A 23,566-nucleotide genomic window follows, 5' to 3' on the forward strand; every position below is an offset into this window, starting at 1 on the left:
CTCCTGCCTTTTTTCTCAGGTTCCTTTGCAGCTCTGAGGCAGTACTGAGGGAGGCTGCCAGCCGCATGCAAAGTGGGGCATGAGTTGTAAGCCACGCACAGACCCAGGCAACGGCCTCAACTTGTCCTCCTCCCTCGGTCACTCTTTCGGACCTTGACAGGTTGCCTGTCAAGACAACAGAAGGCTCATCCTTGACTCTCGGGATGTCTCCCCACCACCTTCTTCAATGCTTTCCGAGAGGCTCTTCCAAGGGACGGAGCCAGGCAGCACGTCATGAGCCCCGCTGAGGCCAACTGGGCAACAAGCACGCTCTTCTCTAAGCTACTCTTGGAGCTCCTCCAGGAAGAAACTAACCCACAAATGGCTACATGCTCACCAAGGAGAGAGGCCTGTGGCTGCCCCAGTCAAGCAGCTGCGCTTCTGGACACTCAGACGCTTGGGTGCTTTGCGAATAAAGCCCTCCTAGCAGAAAGCTGCAGGAGTGCAGCAAGCGTGTGGGCAGCGTGGGGAGTGATGGTGAGGCAGGAAAGGCTCAGGACAAAGAGAAGAAACTCAGCTGGACCCGGTTAACAGATACAGCTCAACCACGTCACAGCACGACAGCTGCTATCTTCTGAGACATAGCAGGAGGCTGCTGTCATACCTGCCAAAATCTTCTGCTCTCTTTCAGGTCAGCGTCGCTGTCTCCTTCGCAGGCTCCTGAAGAGAAGCATTTGCTTGTCTCAGGACAGAGACACAGCTCTCTCGAAGAATCCTCCCTACTGCTTTCTGCAGCAAGAAACAAACAGCCATCCCTGAGTAACTTCCAAGCCTGTAGCGCTCCCTTGGCAAGGCGGTGTGGAAAGCAAAGCGAGACTTTGTCCCTAGGCTACAAAGACTTCCTGCGGAGAGTATGACTGACGCTCACCACTGGCTTAGAGACATTAGCCTGTGGAAACCTCCTCTGGCTGCTGCTTAACCTTGCTCCTCAACTCAGGTCAGCACACAGCCTCCAGCCCTCCCCACTGCTTCCCCTCAGCTACTGTGACGGGAGGAGCCAGCAAAGCAGCCACAGCTCCGTCAGGCTACAGCTCCTCTCTTGGAGCCTCCTGCAAAGCATTTCTGAACTAGAGCAAAGGCGAGCCCTCAGAAGGAAGCAGAGCAGTGCCTGCAGTCCTGGCAGGCAACACAGAGCCTTAGGGCACTCTAGTCCAGGCTTGTACGCACCTTGCTTGTCAGTGTCTTGGGCCTCAAGCGGCGGCTCACTCCGGTTGCCTTCAGGACTCTCAAGTTCCTGATGAGCCGCCTCTTGCCAGCTTCGCAGCTTGCTGCTTGATAGACATTCTTCTTCCTACAGGAGGGAAGACATGCATTACAGAACAAGATTCAGCACACAACAGAAAGAGGCAGGAATTGTGATTCGGTGCCCACAGTTCGGCGGCGGCGGCATTAGCAGAGCGAATCCCCAGCCACGCAGGTGCACACTGGGACAGTTGGCTCCAAGACAAGCTGAAGGTTTTCCTGGGGACTGGTGTCAGTGGGAGGCGGAAATAGGAGCCCCACCGGTCAGGAAGGCCAGAGCCCTCCTCATTTTTCCAACACAGACCCTCCCAGCATGGCAACACCCCTCCCTGCTTCCTCAGGGCATTGCTCAGGACACGCCCTGACCATCCACCAGGAGCCACAAGCTGGCAGAGGCTGTGTGCGTGCCAGCACCCCCCCACCCCAGGAGTCCGCAGCGCCAACGCACTGCCACCTAGCAGGCGTGGCCACCCGCACCCACCCAGCGCCTACTCACAGGTCTCCCTTTGAGAGCTCTCCGAGTAGCATCTTCTTCCTCAGATGACAAGCTGTGCCATGTGGCTCGAGCCATGACCTGCCCGCTCTCCCCGCAGAGCACTGAAGTACGCACAGCTCTTCTGGTCTTCTTCCCAACAGCTGAAGGCTCACTCGTCTCGGCAGCTCCTACCAAGGACAGGAAGTACAATTCCCGCCTGTGAATGGTCTCCGTGGCAAAGTGTGTTGGCCACAGGGCTAAGCAAGCCCTCTTTCCTGCTCGGAGGGCACACGTGCAAGAGCCCAGAACAACCGTTCAGAAGAGCGTCTGCCTGAACGAACGCCTCACAAAGGACGCAGCAGCTGTGACTTAGGTGCAGTTTTGTCACCAGCAAGCACAAGGCGCCTGTTCCACAGCTGAGAGCAAACACGCTGGCTCCTGTTGACATGACTGGAGAAATCTGCCTCTAGATGTGTGTTAGTCTCACGCAGTCTCTTAGCTTACTTGAGCTGTTCTTCTGGCTGCCTGGCTGTTTCTTCTTTCCCAGCTGCTGCTGTTCTCGCTCAGCCTGCTGCAGGAGGCCCTTCTCCTCTTCAAGAGCCTCAAGCTTCTCCATCCTCGGCGCAATCATGGCAAGAAACCTTCACAGACAAACACAGATGGCTCAAACACAGCACCTGCAGCTCTCTTGCCCAGACCATTTCCTCTTTTGCCACTGGCATCATCCTGCTGTGGGGGCCCCGCCTCAAGCGCCCCAAGCACCTCCCAGCTGCCTTGGCCAAGCTCCACACACTCATGCTGCCACTCGAGGCACAGTCAGCATCTGCACCCGCTTGACTTAGGCAGCATTTCCCGGAACACAAAGCTCCAGCCAGCACCACGCGGAAAGGCCACAGGCCCACTCCTGGAGCAAGGCTTACTTGTCTTGTCTCTTACCTGGCCCTCATCTCCCTCTCTCCATCTCTCAGCCTCTCGCTTTGCTCCCGCAGGAGCCACTCTCGGAGGTGAGCAATGTCCCTCCCTTCTGGCACTTTGGGGGCACCCTTTAGTTGCCCTGCTGGGCAACGGCCTTGCCATGGTGCCTGTGGCTTTCTGCCAAGACAGCAAGGCCCAGCAGTGCTGTAGGCATGTAAACAGCTGCTAACAGCTTCCCCACAGCTGCCCAAGCACTCACATCTCTGCTGTTCTCTGCTGACCCACACCATCAGCAAGCCCTGCGGCTGAGAGGGGGCCATGGTGGGACAGGGCACGGGCACCAGACGCTGCCCTTGCCCTTGCCCACCAAAGGCAGCTGGAGTGAGGGGGAGCACAGCCCTCTGCCATGTGCTTCCCTTCATGTTCTTCTCCCCGCAGATTGTTCAAGAGTCCGAGCAATCTCCCTCCCTCCTCTTGCTGGCTGCTACTTCTCAGCACCCGTCTCAGAAGAACAACTGGAGCCTCGAGTCACACACCTCCCTCACCACTCGCCTTGCCCCAGCTGCCCGCCACAAGCTTTACATGCATGCGTCTCCGCCGGGCTCCTCTCTGGGAAGGGGGCTTTGGAGCCACTGCAGGGACGGGCTCTCTGGAAAGCTGCTGGTCCATGCAGGGCAAGGCATCTCATATGCTCACACAGTAGTGCTTTCAAACCTCCGAGGTTTAGACTTCTTCCTGGCTCAGCACTCAGCTTGGCTCTCAATTTTGCCCTAAGGAAAGCTTTCTCTACTCTAGAGACCCCTCATTCGAGAAACAGCCCAGGCTCTACAGCGTCAGCCTTGCAGTTATCTACTGATGCTGTGTGGAAGTGAGGAGCTATTTACGGAGGCATTTCAGAAGACGTGCCGTTCCTCCACTGAAATGGACTTGTCCGTTCCTGCAGCCAGTGTTGCAGGTGGAAGGAGCCCTGCAGGGCTGTGGGCAGGAAACAAAAGACAGCCCACCCCCACCCTCTGCCCCAAAAGTCATCATCCTACGCAACCAGGAAGAAATGTCAGAAACCTCCACACCAGCAATTCCGGCTTTGGGCTGAACCTTCTGAGTGAAGAGTTCAAGCCTCACGGTTCATACTCAGCCAACCTCCAGGCCACTGTACACAGTGTCCTCAGGGGCAGCCAGTCCTGAGGGACGCCTGGAGTAACACTGCCTCCAGGCAGTACCTCTGTTGGGGAAGAAGGTATTGGCACCTGAAGCAAAGAAGACACTTTGCACATTTCCCTAGCACAGAAGGCCCAGCATTTGTAAATATACAAAGAAGGAAAGCAGGAGAAGTTTTCACTCTCCCCAGAGGACACCTTCCCTGGCCTCCGCATGCCTTGCCACCTGCTGCACGCAGGGCACCAGCTGTGCCCTTGCACGGTGCCAGAAGTCAGGCTGGCAGTGGCCATGGCAAGCACAGGCACGGGCAGAGACCAGTGGTGTGACAAACGCTCCAGGACTCCTTTCAAGAGCCTTCCTGCAGCGACCCTCCGCTGGCACTTCTCCCTCCTGTGCCACCAGGCTCCGGTCATGCCCGCCGGTCTCCCAGCGAGCGGCACTACAAGAACTGCATTGCCACTTTCCCGTGCCACTGTCCAGCTGGTGCCAGGCCATCCCAGGGCCTGCCTGCAGCCCTCGCCTGCCCTTGGCTTGCAGGAGAGTTCAGAGCACATTCCCCAGTGGCTGTGGCAGTTGCTGCATCCCCAGTGTCTGAAGCTTCAACCCAGACAGACCTTCTCACAGCAGGTGCTGCTCCACAGGTGTCAGGCTCCAGGGAGTGCCTAGCGCTGACAGACAGCTCTCTTGTGCAAGGTGTGCTGTGGTTGATCAGTTATATCTCATAGAAGGAGAAAGGCTCTTACTCCTCCTCAAGACTTACCCTTGAGGAACAAGTTTAGCGCCCTCCAAGCTGAGGAGGAGCTGGGCACGGCTCCAAGGGAGGCAACTGGCCTGACAGACCCCGTGCCATGAGGGAACACCCAGAAGAAGCAGCGAGTGATTGTTGCGGGTGACTCCCTGCTGCAGGCGACAGAGGCACCTATCTGCCGACCTGACCTCTTGTCCAGAGAGGTTTGCTGCCTGCCAGGGGCTCGAAGAAGAGATGTCATGGAAAGACTGCCAAGGCTTGTCCATGCATCGGACTACTACCCTCTGCTGCTCTTCCATGTGGGCGCTAACAACACGAAAGGCAAATTGGAAACCATCACACAGGACTCCAGAGCTCTGGGGATGGTGGTGAAGGGTGTGGGAGCCCAGGTCGTTTTCTCCTCAATCCTGCCTGTGAGGGGGAAGGACGGGAGGAGGAGTAGATGAGCTTTCCAAGTTAACAACTGGCTGCGCCGCTGGTGTTGGCAACAGGGCTTTAGTTTCTATGGCCATGGAACCCTGTTTGAAGATCAACAGCTGATGAAGAGCGATGGGATCCACCTCACTAAGCGGGGCACACGTGTCTGTCTTTGCCAACAGGTTGGCCAGCCTGGTAAGGAGGGCTTTAAACTAGGCAAGATGGGGGAAGGGGAGTGGTGCAGAGACAGGGTAGTCAGTAAAACACCACTCAAGTCAGGATGCCTCCAGCGGGTGCATGCAGCCAGGGGAGACAGCATGCAACATGGCTATGGAGGATCCTCTTGCACCTCTCCTGGGAAGCTTGCATGCTTGACTGGCTCTCTGAAATGCCTGTATACCAATGCACGCAGCATGGGAAATAAACAGGAAGAGTTAGAGATCTGTGTGCGGTCGCAGGGCCATGATCTCATTGCAGTTACAGAGTCATGGTGGGACAGTTCACATGACTGGAATGCGGTCATGGACGGCTATGTGCTTGTTAGGAAAGGCAGGCTAGGAAGGTGAGGTGGTGGAGTTGCTCTTTATGTGAGGGAGCAACTAGAACGTATGGAGCTCTGCCTCGGGGTGGATGAAGAGCAAGTTGAGAGCTTATGGGTAAGGCTTAAAAGGCAGGCTAGCATGGGTGACACAGTGGTGGGGGTTTACTACAGGCCACCTGATCAGGAAGAAGTCGTCGATGAGGCCTTCTACCGACAGCTGGAAGTAGCCTCATGATCACAGGCCCTGGTTCTCATGGGGGACTTCAACCACCCTGACATCTGCTGGGAAGAGAGCACAGCTAGGCACAAACAGTCAAAGAGGTTCCTGCAGAGGATTGAGGATAATTTCTTGACCCAGGTGCTGGAGACGCCACCAAGGAGAGGTGCACTGCTAGACCTTGTACTAACAAACCAAGAAGGTCTAGTTGGAGAGGTGAAGGCTGGGGGCAGCCTTGGCTGCAGTGACCATGAGATGGTGGATTCAGGATCCTACGAGGAGGGAGCAGGGCAATAAGTAGGCTCGCAACCCTGGACTTGAGGAGAGCTAACTTTGGCCGCTTCAGGGACCTACTTGGAGGAATCTCATGAGGTAGGGCCCTAGAAGGAAGGCAGGTCCAAGAAAGCTGGTTAATATTCAAGCATCACCTCCTCCAGACTCAAGATGGGTGCATCCCTCTGAGTAAGCAGTCCAGCAAAGTGGGCAGGAGACCTGCACGGAGGAGCCAGGAACTCCTGGCAAAACTCCAACAGAAGAAGGAAGTCTACAGAATGTAGAAGAGGGGACAGGCCACTTGGGAGGAATACAGGGACGTTGTCAGAGTGTGCAGGGATGCGACAAGGAAGGCTTAGGCCCATTTGGAATGAAATCTGGCAAGGGATGTCAAGGACAACAAGAAGGCCTTCTTCAAATACATCAATAGCAAAAGGAAGACTAGGGAAAATGTGGGCCCGCTGCTGAATGGGGCGGGTGCCCTGGTAACAAAGGATATAGAGAAGGCAGAGTTACTGAATGCTGCCTTTGCTTCAGTCTTCACTGCTAAGGCCAGCCCTCAGCAATTCCAGACCCTGGGGACAAGAGAGGAAGGCTGGAGAAAGGAAGACTCTCCCTTGGTGGAGGAGGATCGGGTTAGAGATCTTTTGTCCAAACCTGACATCCATAAATCCATGGGCCCTGATGGGCTGCACCCACGAGTGCTGAGGGAGCTGGCGGATGTTATCGCTAGGCCACTCTCCATCCTCTTGGAAAGGTCCTGGAGATCAGGAGAGGTGCCTGAGGCCTGGAAGAAAGCCAATGTCACGCCAGTCTTCCAAAAGGGCAAGAAGGAGGAGCCAGGAAACTACAGGCCTGTCAGCCTCACCTCCATCCCGGGAAAGCTGATGGAACAGCTCCTCCTGGAGGTCCTCACTAAGCATGTGGAGGACAAGAAAGTGATCAGGAGTAGTCAGCATGGATTCACCAAAGGGGAATCGTGCTTGACCAACCTGAGAGCCTTCTCAGATGGACTGACTGGCTGTGTGGATGAGGGTAGAGCAGTGGATGTTGTCTGCCTGGACTTCAGCAAGGCTTTGGACACTGTCTCCCATCACATCCTCCTAGGTAAACTCAGGAAGGGTGCGTTAGATGAGTGGACGGTGAGGTGGCTTGAGAACTGGCTGGATGGCAGAGTTCAGAGGGTTGTGGTGAATGGCGCAGAGTCAAGTTGGAGGCCTGTGGCTAGTGGTGTCCCCCAGGGCTCAGTCCTGGGTCCAGTCTTGTTCAATGTATTCATCAGTGACCTGGAGGAAGGGACAGAGTGCACTCTCAGCAAGTTTGCTGATGATCCTAAACTGGGGGGAGTGGCTGACACACCACAAGGCTGTGCTGCCATTGAGAGGGAGCTGGAGAGGCTGGAGAGCTGGGCGGAGAGGAACCTCCTGAAATTCAACAAAGGCAAGTGCAAGGTCCTGCACCTAGGGAGGAATAACCCCAGGCACCAGTACAGGCTGGGGGCTGAGCTGCTGGAAAGCAGCTCTGCACAGAAGGACCTGGGAGTGCTGGTGGACAACAAGTTAAGCATGAGGCAGCAATGTGGCCTTGTGGCCAAGAAGGCCAAAGGTATCCTGGGGTGCATTAGGCAGAGTGTTGCCAGCAGGTGGAGGGAGGTGATCCTGCCCCTCTCCTCAGCCCTGGGGAGGCCTCCCCCTGGAGTAGTGTGTCCAATTGTGGGCTCCCCAGGACAAGAGAGACATGGCACTACTGGAGAGAGTCCAGCGGAGGGCTCCAAAGATGATGAGGGGACTGGAGCATGTCTCCTCTGAAGAAAGGCTGCAAGAGCTGGGCCTGTTCAATCTGGAGAAGAGAAGACTGAGAGGCGATCTCATCAGTGTGTATAAGTATCTGGAGGGGGGGGGATGTCGACAAGATGAGGCCAGTCTCTTCTCCGCGGTGCCCAGCCACAGCACAAGAGGCAATGGGCACAAACTGAACCACAGGAAGTTCCATCTAAACCTGAGAAAAAACTTCTTGACTGTGAGGGTGACAGAGCACTGGAACAGGTTGCCCAGAGAGGTGCTGGAGTCTCCTTCGCTGGAGATACTCAAAACCCGTCTGGATGTGACCCTGGGAAATATGCTCTAGAGGACCCTGCTTGGAGCAGGGAGGTTGGACTAGATGATCTCCAGAGGCCCCTTCCAACCTGAACCATTCTGTGATTCTGTGATCGCGAGTGGCCGGGCCGCAGGGCTGCAGCGGGGCCAGAGCTGGGCCATGGGCACAACTCCGTGGCCCCGGTGGGGCTGGTGCCGGGCTGCTGCCAGCCCAGGAGCAGATTCTGTGATTCTGTGATTTGCAAAAGGATGACTCCCCCATGCCCTCACACTGACCTCTGTCCCTGTGGTCACGGAGCAGCAAGCGGGACAGACCTTAGGACCCTGGGAATCCCCTTCCCCTCACAGCCCACTGCCCTTTCCTTTAAACACCTTGGTTAGGTTCAAGCTGGTTTACAGGTTGCCTAAGAGTCAGACCCAGTCATAATGTTAGCTTCAAGTGCAGTGGTTACCTTCACGCACATACGAGAACTCTGGTGAGGCCCTGCTGGACCCAACCAGCTGGTAGACGTGTGTGCTTGCTGCCTGAAGGCGTCATGGTTATCAGCGTTATAATGCAGTGCCTGATGCACACACTCACATGCTCTCCTGCTGCAGAGACTACTTAATAGGATTAGGGCTTTTGCCCTATTTGATTTTTTTTTTTCCACACACTCACTCACTCTCTCACATTAGTCATTGCCCTCGTGTTTGCCAGTAAGCTTCTTCAATGGTCTGCAATTCTCCCTGAGTGCAATCTCACACAGACATCGTGTGCTGAGGCTGCCTGAGCGGCCCCTTCACTTTGTTCCTAACTCATGGTCCCACGGTCCGGGATGCCAGGCTGTGCCTTGTACCTGCTGCCAGCGAGCCACACGCTGCCTACCTGCTGCCGGACGGCATGGCCAGCAGCAGGGTCCTTTGCCGGCGTTTCCTGGTGCTGGGATACCCGCGCTAGTTCTTTCCAGGTTGTATTAGTCTTCTGTAATGTCTCACATTTGTTCTCCACTTGTGCAGTGATTAAACGCTGTAATTTCTTTTCTAAATGCTTTTCTAAACCATTTTCTCCATTTCAGCTTCCTTCCCATCGCTGTGGGCTTCTTCTAGGAGATTTTCAGCCTCCTCCAGTTTTTCCAAGGCTGCCTAAAGGCAAGCTGCCTAGTAGCCAGCACATGGCATCTTGGCCCTTTCCTGTCTTTAACTTATTCATATTCCTCCATTTATCATGCTCATTCCAAATTGCACCCCGATCTCTGCCATGGTTCCCTACCCACTGCGAGTCCCACTTTGGGTTTTTCCACCCCTCTGCCTGAAAGCTCTCAGCAAGGCCGTTTCCAGGCTTCTTGAGCGTTATGATCTCGGGAGGACGGCATGGCTAACGTATCAGAATCCCACTTCTGACATCAAATATGTGACGCGCCACTAGAGGGGCGCCCGGGAGTCTTTCAGATTCCGGGGTTAGTTGCACTGAACTCGGGAGATCGTCATTTGTCAGATATAAGAGTTTATTAGAGCTAAGTGGTTCTACACATATGATGGGACACTGGACAACACTAAACAATTAACACCAGACAATCTACAGGGATAACAAAGCCAAAAAGTATAGTAAAGAACTAAACATGGAATACATCTATCAGAGCTCTATAGTTAAGCCACGGATGTGCAGTACAAAGACTGTACTCAGATGCACGATATAATAACCGCTCTCGCCCTTTCCTTGTCCTTATGGGCCACCCCTCCGGTATAGTTTTCCCTGGATTGTTCTCACCATGCTCGAGCTGCGCCAAGATGATTCAGGTTCTCCCTGGCAGTTGGCATCAGGGCCGTCCTTGCTGACGGGCGGGTTGTCGGGTCCTCAGACCAGCTGACGGTGAGTCCGAGTCCACACAGAGGTATGTGGCTTACTTTCTTTTATCCTTCCTGAGCTTAGTTCATTATTCAGTCGATCACTGCCAGACCGCAGTTGGACAATAGAACAGATGTCCTCAGTCAATAACAGTATGGATACCAACAGGATGGTCAACAGAATGCTCAGCAGTATGGTCAACAGCTATCAGTATGCACATTCAACAGGTAATCCAGTAGGAAATTCCACAGTACCTAGATGCTTATGGTGTGAGTCTGCAGTGTCACTTCTCCTTTGCTGACTAGGTTTGCTCCACACTCGTGGGGTCACTGGAGGGTGACGGCAACCCCACAGTGTGGAGGCTCTGGCCGTGGTGCAGCCGGGGTTCCTAAACTCTTGGGGAGCCCCCCAGAGCAAACCCCTCTTCTATGGGCTGCACCATCCTGAGTCCCACGCTTGCCTGTGTGGCGCCTATCACTGGGCTATCAAGGAGTAATCGGAGAAGGCAAGGGGGTTCCCAGCACTTGCCCTCACACCTGTGTTACTGAGCACAGTTCATGTCCCTACATTAGACTGTCTGCGGAGTGAAGCCTGTTGTGCTTCAGAGTTCACGCGAAATATTTCCATGGCCAGCAGTCGCTTGCCTTCCATAAATTCAGCACAGCACGAGCCCTGCAGCCCGCTGCAGTTGCTGAGCTACCACAGAAAATTGACAGGTGGTAACAAGTACATTCCTGTCCATGTTCATAGACTCCACTTCATGCTCAGAGTGCGGAGGGTTGGGGCTTTCCTCGTTTTCTCTCGGAAAGACACGGAACAAAGACGAGGTGAGGACTGGTGTGGTGGGCCAGGCATTCTGGTGTGGACACGACTGCCAGGCTCAGAGGCGCTGTAAGGTATGACTCGTGTCCCTGGTGCTCACTGATGGAGAAAAGCAGCATCCCTCGCCGCAGCTCTGTGCCTTGTGAGGAGAGGCAGAGAGTCTTCTGAGCCTTTTGAAGAGCAGGCAGGCTTAGGAAAGGATCAAGTAATGGCATGGCAGGCTGGTGGCTCCAAGGAAGCCGTCCCAGGAGCCACCTCTTGCTTCCTCATGACAATGGGGCTCCAAACTCCTGCTCGCTCTCTCTCCAAGTTGTGGTTTTCTAAGCTGTCACCCAAAAAGGGGGCAAAGGCAACCCTGGGTGACACCCTTTCTTCTAGGGGCCAGTCACCAGGTAGTTGCCTGATGCAACTACAGGGCTGTCACTGTGAGAGCGCAGCCACTTTGGGGTTAGTTGCTTCACGAAGGGGATGAGAGGCTCGCTGAGGAGAGAGCCTGCTCTTGCCTGACATGAGACTCCCATTGGCGGAGGTCTCCTTAAAGGCTGCCCGGGTCTGCCCCATCCTAGAGCCTCTCTGAAAGCATCACCGGAATGGAGGGGGCTTACCCTGTCAAGGTGCAAAAGAGGAAATGATGGGTCAGGACACCTTCAGACTCTTGTCTGGGTCTGTACTTGACACAGAGCTTGCTCCCCCATCCCAGTCAGGCTGGCAGCCTGCAGCAGCCTTCTTCAGGCTGCACTACATCGTGAACGTCGTCACCCTAGGCAGCCACTGACTTCCAGGGCAGGGCCTGATGTTTGAGGTCTGCTGCACCGAGATTCATGACCTCAGGGTGGCTGCAGCTCCCTCTGTTTTAGAACATGTCCCCTGGCTGACTTTTAGAAACACCAGCAACACTGGACTCCTTGATGGGAGAAACCTCCAACGCCTGTATCCCAGGCGATATCCCCTTAGCACCAGTTTTTCCTTTGGCAAATCACAGGCAGTTCTTTAAGGAATGGTCTGGTTCTGCTTGGGATCTGCCGGTCTCTGGGTGGAGAGGACGTTTGTTTTAGGCTTGACTGCTTGAGGCACATCCAGTGAGTACTTGGCAATGAGTAAAACTAGCCCAAGTGAAAGAACGCACTCACTCATCACTTTGTCCCTGTTTCTGTTACAGGAGGTTTAAACGAAGAACTGCATCCTCAAACACAGGCTACCCTGACCGTGGCTGTGGCTGAAGGAGCAAGAATGGCATACACAGCCGTGACACATGACAGAGGTAGACCTGAAGAGAAAGGTGCTGCAGTGTGGGAGGAGCCAGTGTATCCTTTGGGCAGCTCCAGCAGCCGTAGCGCATGCAGCGAGGAGCTAGCTGGTGTGATGGGCAGTCTGCCCTGCTCCAGGACTAGAAAAGTCATTGCAGAGAGCAGCATGAAACCCAGTGGCTCACCAAGTGTTTTCAGCTCAGCAATGAGAGGAGACACAGCTCCACTGAAGCCACCCTTTGCATCGCCACCCGCAAGCGCGCAGTTCTCTCTGGAACTGGAGCGGCGGGGAAGGGGAAAAGCACCTCAGGGTGACGGTGGATTTCAGAGAGATGCTAGACGCATGGGACCACAAAGGGAGTTAGTTACCTGAGAAGTTCCCTGGGAGCCAAGCTTACTCTAGCTCAGGTGGTGCTGAGCTCCCCGGGTGCACTCACGAGCATGTTAACTCAGAGAGAAAGCCGACCGTGGTGAGAGGTCGTGTTTGTAAAACAGTGTTTGAACCACAAAGAGCAACCCAAGACACCCAAGTGCTTGTCAAAGTGGCTGAGAACATGGTGCGGGAAGTGCTGCAGAAGGTGAAAGAGCTGGATCCGTCTGTGTGCCCTTTAAGGAGGGCTTTCCTTGAGGTTAGTGGAAGACTGTTTGGTAGGGCTGGAAGGACAGAGCCTTCTGCACCTTTTCATCCAGATCTCCAGGAGGAAATTGGACTGGTGGCTAGAGAGATTGTAGCAAGAGTTTCTGATAACTCAGGCAAGTGTTTGGTTTCAGCTCGCTGGACAGGTCGGAGCCAGGGTCTTCCGCCAGGAGCAGGGAGCAGCTCGTTGCCAGAGGAGCTGCCCGAGCTGCCAGATGAGGGAAAAGCAGGTTCAGCAAAGCCAGTTCACCACCAAACAATTTCTGGGACTTCTCTTGACAAGATCGCCAGAGGTCCTGTTGAAAGTGTTTTCTCCACCTTGGACTCATTCGTAGCCTTTCAATTTGAAGAGCACTTCAACTGTCAATTTCCTGAACTCCTGAAGCCTCCTGTTGAATTTCTTCCTAATAGACAGGTGCACTCTCAACAAAGACCTCCCTGAACCCAGGCAATTCCAGAACTCAGCCATCATCTCAGCTGCAGGGCTAGTAGTCCTCTGTAAGCTTTTCCAGCACACTGTCCCAAAGAGCGTGGCCCTTGACTGCTGAGTACTGCAACTGTCCAGGAACGATTGGAATAAAAAGATGATACGCCTAGGCATTAATGTAACCATTTATACACCTGTGGCCAAGGTGCATAAAGATTAAAGCCTGGGTCAGGCACAAGAGATGCCTCCCAGGCCAAAGGAACCTGTCTCAACTGCATGTGTCTCTCCTGTGCTGCAGGAGCCTCCTGCATGCGTGAAAGCATGCTTGCAAAGCTCTAACAATGGCAGCAGGTGGCCCGCGGCCCCTGGAGGAGGAGACCATCAGCATGAGCCCGGGACTGCTCCCGCCCGAGAAAGAAACACCGTGCCCAGCATTGCTCTGCCGCTGGGGAAGAAAGAACGGGGCACGCTGAGCACTCCTGCAACCGCCCTGCCTTCTTTGGGAGCACGCCGGGCACTGTGGCCCTGAGCAGCCGAGGGGCGGTGGCAGGCGAGCTGCTGCAGAAGACAGCGTCGCTGCCAGGCAGTGTATGCGTGGAGTCGCTGGTGAGTGTGTTGTTAATGGGATGTGTGTGTGTGTGTGTGTGTGTGTGTGTGTGTGTGTGCAGGCTGGAAAGTGCCTGCCCTGCGGGAGCAGCAGCCCCATGCAGATGTCCCCCAGTGCCTGTGCCGTCTCCCATCGCGAGTGGCCGGGCCGCAGGGCTGCAGCGGGGCCAGAGCTGGGCCATGGGCACAACTCCGTGGCCCCGGTGGGGCTGGTGCCGGGCTGCCGCCAGCCCAGGAGCAGATTCTGTGATTCTGTGATTTGCAAAAGGATGACTCCCCCATGCCCTCACACTGACCTCTGTCCCCGTGGTCACGGAGCAGCAAGCGGGACAGACCTTAGGACCCTGGGAATCCCCTTCCCCTCACAGCCCACTGCCCTTTCCTTTAAACACCTTGGTTAGGTTCAAGCTGGTTTACAGGTTGCCTAAGAGTCAGACCCAGTCATAATGTTAGCTTCAAGTGCAGTGGTTACCTTCACGCACATACGAGAACTCTGGTGAGGCCCTGCTGGACCCAACCAGCTGGTAGACGTGTGTGCTTGCTGCCTGAAGGCGTCATGGTTATCAGCGTTATAATGCAGTGCCTGATGCACACACTCACATGCTCTCCTGCTGCAGAGACTACTTAATAGGATTAGGGCTTTTGCCCTATTTGATTTTTTTTTTTCCACACACTCACTCACTCTCTCACATTAGTCATTGCCCTCGTGTTTGCCAGTAAGCTTCTTCAATGGTCTGCAATTCTCCCTGAGTGCAATCTCACACAGACATCGTGTGCTGAGGCTGCCTGAGTGGCCCCTTCACTTTGTTCCTAACTCATGGTCCCACGGTCCGGGATGCCAGGCTGTGCCTTGTACCTGCTGCCAACGAGCCACACGCTGCCTACCTGCTGCCGGACGGCATGGCCAGCAGCAGGGTCCTTTGCCGGCGTTTCCTGGTGCTGGGATACCCGCGCTAGTTCTTTCCAGGTTGTATTAGTCTTCTGTAATGTCTCACATTTGTTCTCCACTTGTGCAGTGATTAAACGCTGTAATTTCTTTTCTAAATGCTTTTCTAAACCATTTTCTCCATTTCAGCTTCCTTCCCATCGCTGTGGGCTTCTTCTAGGAGATTTTCAGCCTCCTCCAGTTTTTCCAAGGCTGCCTAAAGGCAAGCTGCCTAGTAGCCAGCACATGGCATCTTGGCCCTTTCCTGTCTTTAACTTATTCATATTCCTCCATTTATCATGCTCATTCCAAATTGCACCCCGATCTCTGCCATGGTTCCCTACCCACTGCGAGTCCCACTTTGGGTTTTTCCACCCCTCTGCCTGAAAGCTCTCAGCAAGGCCGTTTCCAGGCTTCTTGAGCGTTATGATCTCGGGAGGACGGCATGGCTAACGTATCAGAATCCCACTTCTGACATCAAATATGTGACGCGCCACTAGAGGGGCGCCCGGGAGTCTTTCAGATTCCGGGGTTAGTTGCACTGAACTCGGGAGATCGTCATTTGTCAGATATAAGAGTTTATTAGAGCTAAGTGGTTCTACACATATGATGGGACACTGGACAACACTAAACAATTAACACCAGACAATCTACAGGGATAACAAAGCCAAAAAGTATAGTAAAGAACTAAACATGGAATACATCTATCAGAGCTCTATAGTTAAGCCACGGATGTGCAGTACAAAGACTGTACTCAGATGCACGATATAATAACCGCTCTCGCCCTTTCCTTGTCCTTATGGGCCACCCCTCCGGTATAGTTTTCCCTGGATTGTTCTCACCATGCTCGAGCTGCGCCAAGATGATTCAGGTTCTCCCTGGCAGTTGGCATCAGGGCCGTCCTTGCTGACGGGCGGGTTGTCGGGTCCTCAGACCAGCTGACGGTGAGTCCGAGTCCACACAGAGGTATGTGGCTTACTTTCTTTTATCCTTCCTGAGCTTAGTTCATTATTCAGTCGATCACTGCCAGACCGCAGTTGGACAATAGAACAGATGTCCTCAGTCAATAACAGTATGGATACCAACAGGATGGTCAACAGAATGCTCAGCAGTATGGTCAACAGCTATCAGTATGCACATTCAACAGGTAATCCAGTAGGAAATTCCACAGTACCTAGATGCTTATGGTGTGAGTCTGCAGTGTCACTTCTCCTTTGCTGACTAGGTTTGCTCCACACTCGTGGGGTCACTGGAGGGTGACGGCAACCCCACAGTGTGGAGGCTCTGGCCGTGGTGCAGCCGGGGTTCCTAAACTCTTGGGGAGCCCCCCAGAGCAAACCCCTCTTCTATGGGCTGCACCATCCTGAGTCCCACGCTTGCCTGTGTGGCGCCTATCACTGGGCTATCAAGGAGTAATCGGAGAAGGCAAGGGGGTTCCCAGCACTTGCCCTCACACCTGTGTTACTGAGCACAGTTCATGTCCCTACATTAGACTGTCTGCGGAGTGAAGCCTGTTGTGCTTCAGAGTTCACGCGAAATATTTCCATGGCCAGCAGTCGCTTGCCTTCCATAAATTCAGCACAGCACGAGCCCTGCAGCCCGCTGCAGTTGCTGAGCTACCACAGAAAATTGACAGGTGGTAACAAGTACATTCCTGTCCATGTTCATAGACTCCACTTCATGCTCAGAGTGCGGAGGGTTGGGGCTTTCCTCGTTTTCTCTCGGAAAGACACGGAACAAAGACGAGGTGAGGACTGGTGTGGTGGGCCAGGCATTCTGGTGTGGACACGACTGCCAGGCTCAGAGGCGCTGTAAGGTATGACTCGTGTCCCTGGTGCTCACTGATGAAGAAAAGCAGCATCCCTCGCCGCAGCTCTGTGCCTTGTGAGGAGAGGCAGAGAGTCTTCTGAGCCTTTTGAAGAGCAGGCAGGCTTAGGAAAGGATCAAGTAATGGCATGGCAGGCTGGTGGCTCCAAGGAAGCCGTCCCAGGAGCCACCTCTTGCTTCCTCATGACAATGGGGCTCCAAACTCCTGCTCGCTCTCTCTCCAAGTTGTGGTTTTCTAAGCTGTCACCCAAAAAGGGGGCAAAGGCAACCCTGGGTGACACCCTTTCTTCTAGGGGCCAGTCACCAGGTAGTTGCCTGATGCAACTACAGGGCTGTCACTGTGAGAGCGCAGCCACTTTGGGGTTAGTTGCTTCACGAAGGGGATGAGAGGCTCGCTGAGGAGAGAGCCTGCTCTTGCCTGACATGAGACTCCCATTGGCGGAGGTCTCCTTAAAGGCTGCCCGGGTCTGCCCCATCCTAGAGCCTCTCTGAAAGCATCACCGGAATGGAGGGGGCTTACCCTGTCAAGGTGCAAAAGAGGAAATGATGGGTCAGGACACCTTCAGACTCTTGTCTGGGTCTGTACTTGACACAGAGCTTGCTCCCCCATCCCAGTCAGGCTGGCAGCCTGCAGCAGCCTTCTTCAGGCTGCACTACATCGTGAACGTCGTCACCCTAGGCAGCCACTGACTTCCAGGGCAGGGCCTGATGTTTGAGGTCTGCTGCACCGAGATTCATGACCTCAGGGTGGCTGCAGCTCCCTCTGTTTTAGAACATGTCCCCTGGCTGACTTTTAGAAACACCAGCAACACTGGACTCCTTGATGGGAGAAACCTCCAACGCCTGTATCCCAGGCGATATCCCCTTAGCACCAGTTTTTCCTTTGGCAAATCACAGGCAGTTCTTTAAGGAATGGTCTGGTTCTGCTTGGGATCTGCCGGTCTCTGGGTGGAGAGGACGTTTGTTTTAGGCTTGACTGCTTGAGGCACATCCAGTGAGTACTTGGCAATGAGTAAAACTAGCCCAAGTGAAAGAACGCACTCACTCATCACTTTGTCCCTGTTTCTGTTACAGGAGGTTTAAACGAAGAACTGCATCCTCAAACACAGGCTACCCTGACCGTGGCTGTGGCTGAAGGAGCAAGAATGGCATACACAGCCGTGACACATGACAGAGGTAGACCTGAAGAGAAAGGTGCTGCAGTGTGGGAGGAGCCAGTGTATCCTTTGGGCAGCTCCAGCAGCCGTAGCGCATGCAGCGAGGAGCTAGCTGGTGTGATGGGCAGTCTGCCCTGCTCCAGGACTAGAAAAGTCATTGCAGAGAGCAGCATGAAACCCAGTGGCTCACCAAGTGTTTTCAGCTCAGCAATGAGAGGAGACACAGCTCCACTGAAGCCACCCTTTGCATCGCCACCCGCAAGCGCGCAGTTCTCTCTGGAACTGGAGCGGCGGGGAAGGGGAAAAGCACCTCAGGGTGACGGTGGATTTCAGAGAGATGCTAGACGCATGGGACCACAAAGGGAGTTAGTTACCTGAGAAGTTCCCTGGGAGCCAAGCTTACTCTAGCTCAGGTGGTGCTGAGCTCCCCGGGTGCACTCACGAGCATGTTAACTCAGAGAGAAAGCCGACCGTGGTGAGAGGTCGTGTTTGTAAAACAGTGTTTGAACCACAAAGAGCAACCCAAGACACCCAAGTGCTTGTCAAAGTGGCTGAGAACATGGTGCGGGAAGTGCTGCAGAAGGTGAAAGAGCTGGATCCGTCTGTGTGCCCTTTAAGGAGGGCTTTCCTTGAGGTTAGTGGAAGACTGTTTGGTAGGGCTGGAAGGACAGAGCCTTCTGCACCTTTTCATCCAGATCTCCAGGAGGAAATTGGACTGGTGGCTAGAGAGATTGTAGCAAGAGTTTCTGATAACTCAGGCAAGTGTTTGGTTTCAGCTCGCTGGACAGGTCGGAGCCAGGGTCTTCCGCCAGGAGCAGGGAGCAGCTCGTTGCCAGAGGAGCTGCCCGAGCTGCCAGATGAGGGAAAAGCAGGTTCAGCAAAGCCAGTTCACCACCAAACAATTTCTGGGACTTCTCTTGACAAGATCGCCAGAGGTCCTGTTGAAAGTGTTTTCTCCACCTTGGACTCATTCGTAGCCTTTCAATTTGAAGAGCACTTCAACTGTCAATTTCCTGAACTCCTGAAGCCTCCTGTTGAATTTCTTCCTAATAGACAGGTGCACTCTCAACAAAGACCTCCCTGAACCCAGGCAATTCCAGAACTCAGCCATCATCTCAGCTGCAGGGCTAGTAGTCCTCTGTAAGCTTTTCCAGCACACTGTCCCAAAGAGCGTGGCCCTTGACTGCTGAGTACTGCAACTGTCCAGGAACGATTGGAATAAAAAGATGATACGCCTAGGCATTAATGTAACCATTTATACACCTGTGGCCAAGGTGCATAAAGATTAAAGCCTGGGTCAGGCACAAGAGATGCCTCCCAGGCCAAAGGAGCCTGTCTCAACTGCATGTGTCTCTCCTGTGCTGCAGGAGCCTCCTGCATGCGTGAAAGCATGCTTGCAAAGCTCTAACAATGGCAGCAGGTGGCCCGCGGCCCCTGGAGGAGGAGACCATCAGCATGAGCCCGGGACTGCTCCCGCCCGAGAAAGAAACACCGTGCCCAGCATTGCTCTGCCGCTGGGGAAGAAAGAACGGGGCACGCTGAGCACTCCTGCAACCGCCCTGCCTTCTTTGGGAGCACGCCGGGCACTGTGGCCCTGAGCAGCCGAGGGGCGGTGGCAGGCGAGCTGCTGCAGAAGACAGCGTCGCTGCCAGGCAGTGTATGCGTGGAGTCGCTGGTGAGTGTGTTGTTAATGGGATGTGTGTGTGTGTGTGTGTGTGTGTGTGTGTGTGTGTGTGTGCAGGCTGGAAAGTGCCTGCCCTGCGGGAGCAGCAGCCCCATGCAGATGTCCCCCAGTGCCTGTGCCGTCTCCCATCGCGAGTGGCCGGGCCGCAGGGCTGCAGCGGGGCCAGAGCTGGGCCATGGGCACAACTCCGTGGCCCCGGTGGGGCTGGTGCCGGGCTGCCGCCAGCCCAGGAGCAGATTCTGTGATTCTGTGATTTGCAAAAGGATGACTCCCCCATGCCCTCACACTGACCTCTGTCCCCGTGGTCACGGAGCAGCAAGCGGGACAGACCTTAGGACCCTGGGAATCCCCTTCCCCTCACAGCCCACTGCCCTTTCCTTTAAACACCTTGGTTAGGTTCAAGCTGGTTTACAGGTTGCCTAAGAGTCAGACCCAGTCATAATGTTAGCTTCAAGTGCAGTGGTTACCTTCACGCACATACGAGAACTCTGGTGAGGCCCTGCTGGACCCAACCAGCTGGTAGACGTGTGTGCTTGCTGCCTGAAGGCGTCATGGTTATCAGCGTTATAATGCAGTGCCTGATGCACACACTCACATGCTCTCCTGCTGCAGAGACTACTTAATAGGATTAGGGCTTTTGCCCTATTTGATTTTTTTTTTTCCACACACTCACTCACTCTCTCACATTAGTCATTGCCCTCGTGTTTGCCAGTAAGCTTCTTCAATGGTCTGCAATTCTCCCTGAGTGCAATCTCACACAGACATCGTGTGCTGAGGCTGCCTGAGGGGCCCCTTCACTTTGTTCCTAACTCATGGTCCCACGGTCCGGGATGCCAGGCTGTGCCTTGTACCTGCTGCCAACGAGCCACACGCTGCCTACCTGCTGCCGGACGGCATGGCCAGCAGCAGGGTCCTTTGCCGGCGTTTCCTGGTGCTGGGATACCCGCGCTAGTTCTTTCCAGGTTGTATTAGTCTTCTGTAATGTCTCACATTTGTTCTCCACTTGTGCAGTGATTAAACGCTGTAATTTCTTTTCTAAATGCTTTTCTAAACCATTTTCTCCATTTCAGCTTCCTTCCCATCGCTGTGGGCTTCTTCTAGGAGATTTTCAGCCTCCTCCAGTTTTTCCAAGGCTGCCTAAAGGCAAGCTGCCTAGTAGCCAGCACATGGCATCTTGGCCCTTTCCTGTCTTTAACTTATTCATATTCCTCCATTTATCATGCTCATTCCAAATTGCACCCCGATCTCTGCCATGGTTCCCTACCCACTGCGAGTCCCACTTTGGGTTTTTCCACCCCTCTGCCTGAAAGCTCTCAGCAAGGCCGTTTCCAGGCTTCTTGAGCGTTATGATCTCGGGAGGACGGCATGGCTAACGTATCAGAATCCCACTTCTGACATCAAATATGTGACGCGCCACTAGAGGGGCGCCCGGGAGTCTTTCAGATTCCGGGGTTAGTTGCACTGAACTCGGGAGATCGTCATTTGTCAGATATAAGAGTTTATTAGAGCTAAGTGGTTCTACACATATGATGGGACACTGGACAACACTAAACAATTAACACCAGACAATCTACAGGGATAACAAAGCCAAAAAGTATAGTAAAGAACTAAACATGGAATACATCTATCAGAGCTCTATAGTTAAGCCACGGATGTGCAGTACAAAGACTGTACTCAGATGCACGATATAATAACCGCTCTCGCCCTTTCCTTGTCCTTATGGGCCACCCCTCCGGTATAGTTTTCCCTGGATTGTTCTCACCATGCTCGAGCTGCGCCAAGATGATTCAGGTTCTCCCTGGCAGTTGGCATCAGGGCCGTCCTTGCTGACGGGCGGGTTGTCGGGTCCTCAGACCAGCTGACGGTGAGTCCGAGTCCACACAGAGGTATGTGGCTTACTTTCTTTTATCCTTCCTGAGCTTAGTTCATTATTCAGTCGATCACTGCCAGACCGCAGTTGGACAATAGAACAGATGTCCTCAGTCAATAACAGTATGGATACCAACAGGATGGTCAACAGAATGCTCAGCAGTATGGTCAACAGCTATCAGTATGCACATTCAACAGGTAATCCAGTAGGAAATTCCACAGTACCTAGATGCTTATGGTGTGAGTCTGCAGTGTCACTTCTCCTTTGCTGACTAGGTTTGCTCCACACTCGTGGGGTCACTGGAGGGTGACGGCAACCCCACAGTGTGGAGGCTCTGGCCGTGGTGCAGCCGGGGTTCCTAAACTCTTGGGGAGCCCCCCAGAGCAAACCCCTCTTCTATGGGCTGCACCATCCTGAGTCCCACGCTTGCCTGTGTGGCGCCTATCACTGGGCTATCAAGGAGTAATCGGAGAAGGCAAGGGGGTTCCCAGCACTTGCCCTCACACCTGTGTTACTGAGCACAGTTCATGTCCCTACATTAGACTGTCTGCGGAGTGAAGCCTGTTGTGCTTCAGAGTTCACGCGAAATATTTCCATGGCCAGCAGTCGCTTGCCTTCCATAAATTCAGCACAGCACGAGCCCTGCAGCCCGCTGCAGTTGCTGAGCTACCACAGAAAATTGACAGGTGGTAACAAGTACATTCCTGTCCATGTTCATAGACTCCACTTCATGCTCAGAGTGCGGAGGGTTGGGGCTTTCCTCGTTTTCTCTCGGAAAGACACGGAACAAAGACGAGGTGAGGACTGGTGTGGTGGGCCAGGCATTCTGGTGTGGACACGACTGCCAGGCTCAGAGGCGCTGTAAGGTATGACTCGTGTCCCTGGTGCTCACTGATGAAGAAAAGCAGCATCCCTCGCCGCAGCTCTGTGCCTTGTGAGGAGAGGCAGAGAGTCTTCTGAGCCTTTTGAAGAGCAGGCAGGCTTAGGAAAGGATCAAGTAATGGCATGGCAGGCTGGTGGCTCCAAGGAAGCCGTCCCAGGAGCCACCTCTTGCTTCCTCATGACAATGGGGCTCCAAACTCCTGCTCGCTCTCTCTCCAAGTTGTGGTTTTCTAAGCTGTCACCCAAAAAGGGGGCAAAGGCAACCCTGGGTGACACCCTTTCTTCTAGGGGCCAGTCACCAGGTAGTTGCCTGATGCAACTACAGGGCTGTCACTGTGAGAGCGCAGCCACTTTGGGGTTAGTTGCTTCACGAAGGGGATGAGAGGCTCGCTGAGGAGAGAGCCTGCTCTTGCCTGACATGAGACTCCCATTGGCGGAGGTCTCCTTAAAGGCTGCCCGGGTCTGCCCCATCCTAGAGCCTCTCTGAAAGCATCACCGGAATGGAGGGGGCTTACCCTGTCAAGGTGCAAAAGAGGAAATGATGGGTCAGGACACCTTCAGACTCTTGTCTGGGTCTGTACTTGACACAGAGCTTGCTCCCCCATCCCAGTCAGGCTGGCAGCCTGCAGCAGCCTTCTTCAGGCTGCACTACATCGTGAACGTCGTCACCCTAGGCAGCCACTGACTTCCAGGGCAGGGCCTGATGTTTGAGGTCTGCTGCACCGAGATTCATGACCTCAGGGTGGCTGCAGCTCCCTCTGTTTTAGAACATGTCCCCTGGCTGACTTTTAGAAACACCAGCAACACTGGACTCCTTGATGGGAGAAACCTCCAACGCCTGTATCCCAGGCGATATCCCCTTAGCACCAGTTTTTCCTTTGGCAAATCACAGGCAGTTCTTTAAGGAATGGTCTGGTTCTGCTTGGGATCTGCCGGTCTCTGGGTGGAGAGGACGTTTGTTTTAGGCTTGACTGCTTGAGGCACATCCAGTGAGTACTTGGCAATGAGTAAAACTAGCCCAAGTGAAAGAACGCACTCACTCATCACTTTGTCCCTGTTTCTGTTACAGGAGGTTTAAACGAAGAACTGCATCCTCAAACACAGGCTACCCTGACCGTGGCTGTGGCTGAAGGAGCAAGAATGGCATACACAGCCGTGACACATGACAGAGGTAGACCTGAAGAGAAAGGTGCTGCAGTGTGGGAGGAGCCAGTGTATCCTTTGGGCAGCTCCAGCAGCCGTAGCGCATGCAGCGAGGAGCTAGCTGGTGTGATGGGCAGTCTGCCCTGCTCCAGGACTAGAAAAGTCATTGCAGAGAGCAGCATGAAACCCAGTGGCTCACCAAGTGTTTTCAGCTCAGCAATGAGAGGAGACACAGCTCCACTGAAGCCACCCTTTGCATCGCCACCCGCAAGCGCGCAGTTCTCTCTGGAACTGGAGCGGCGGGGAAGGGGAAAAGCACCTCAGGGTGACGGTGGATTTCAGAGAGATGCTAGACGCATGGGACCACAAAGGGAGTTAGTTACCTGAGAAGTT

At 54.2% G+C, this 23,566-nt stretch overlaps 1 protein-coding gene across 9 annotated transcripts in view; it reads right to left on the reverse strand.

Annotated features, from left to right (window-relative positions):
* Window positions 1-23,566, reverse strand: part of LOC138061525 (uncharacterized) — a 273,086-nt gene that overhangs the window by 229,810 nt on the left and 19,710 nt on the right. For 4 of the 9 annotated variants that reach the window (XM_068912712.1, XM_068912720.1, XM_068912719.1 and 1 more), the window contains exons 4-5: window positions 1,207-1,330; window positions 644-768 (exon numbers count right to left, since the gene is read on the reverse strand). In XM_068912712.1, coding sequence (XP_068768813.1) covers window positions 644-768; window positions 1,207-1,330 — 249 coding nt within the window. Of the gene's footprint in view, window positions 1-643; window positions 769-1,206; window positions 1,331-1,777; window positions 2,398-4,443; window positions 4,466-23,566 lie in introns of those variants that run through there. The other 5 variants (XM_068912715.1, XM_068912713.1, XM_068912717.1 and 2 more) reach the window with 4 other exon arrangements.

The sequence above is a fragment of the Struthio camelus genome, chromosome 18 (assembly GCF_040807025.1).
Source record: "Struthio camelus isolate bStrCam1 chromosome 18, bStrCam1.hap1, whole genome shotgun sequence".
Lineage (NCBI taxonomy): Eukaryota > Metazoa > Chordata > Aves > Struthioniformes > Struthionidae > Struthio > Struthio camelus.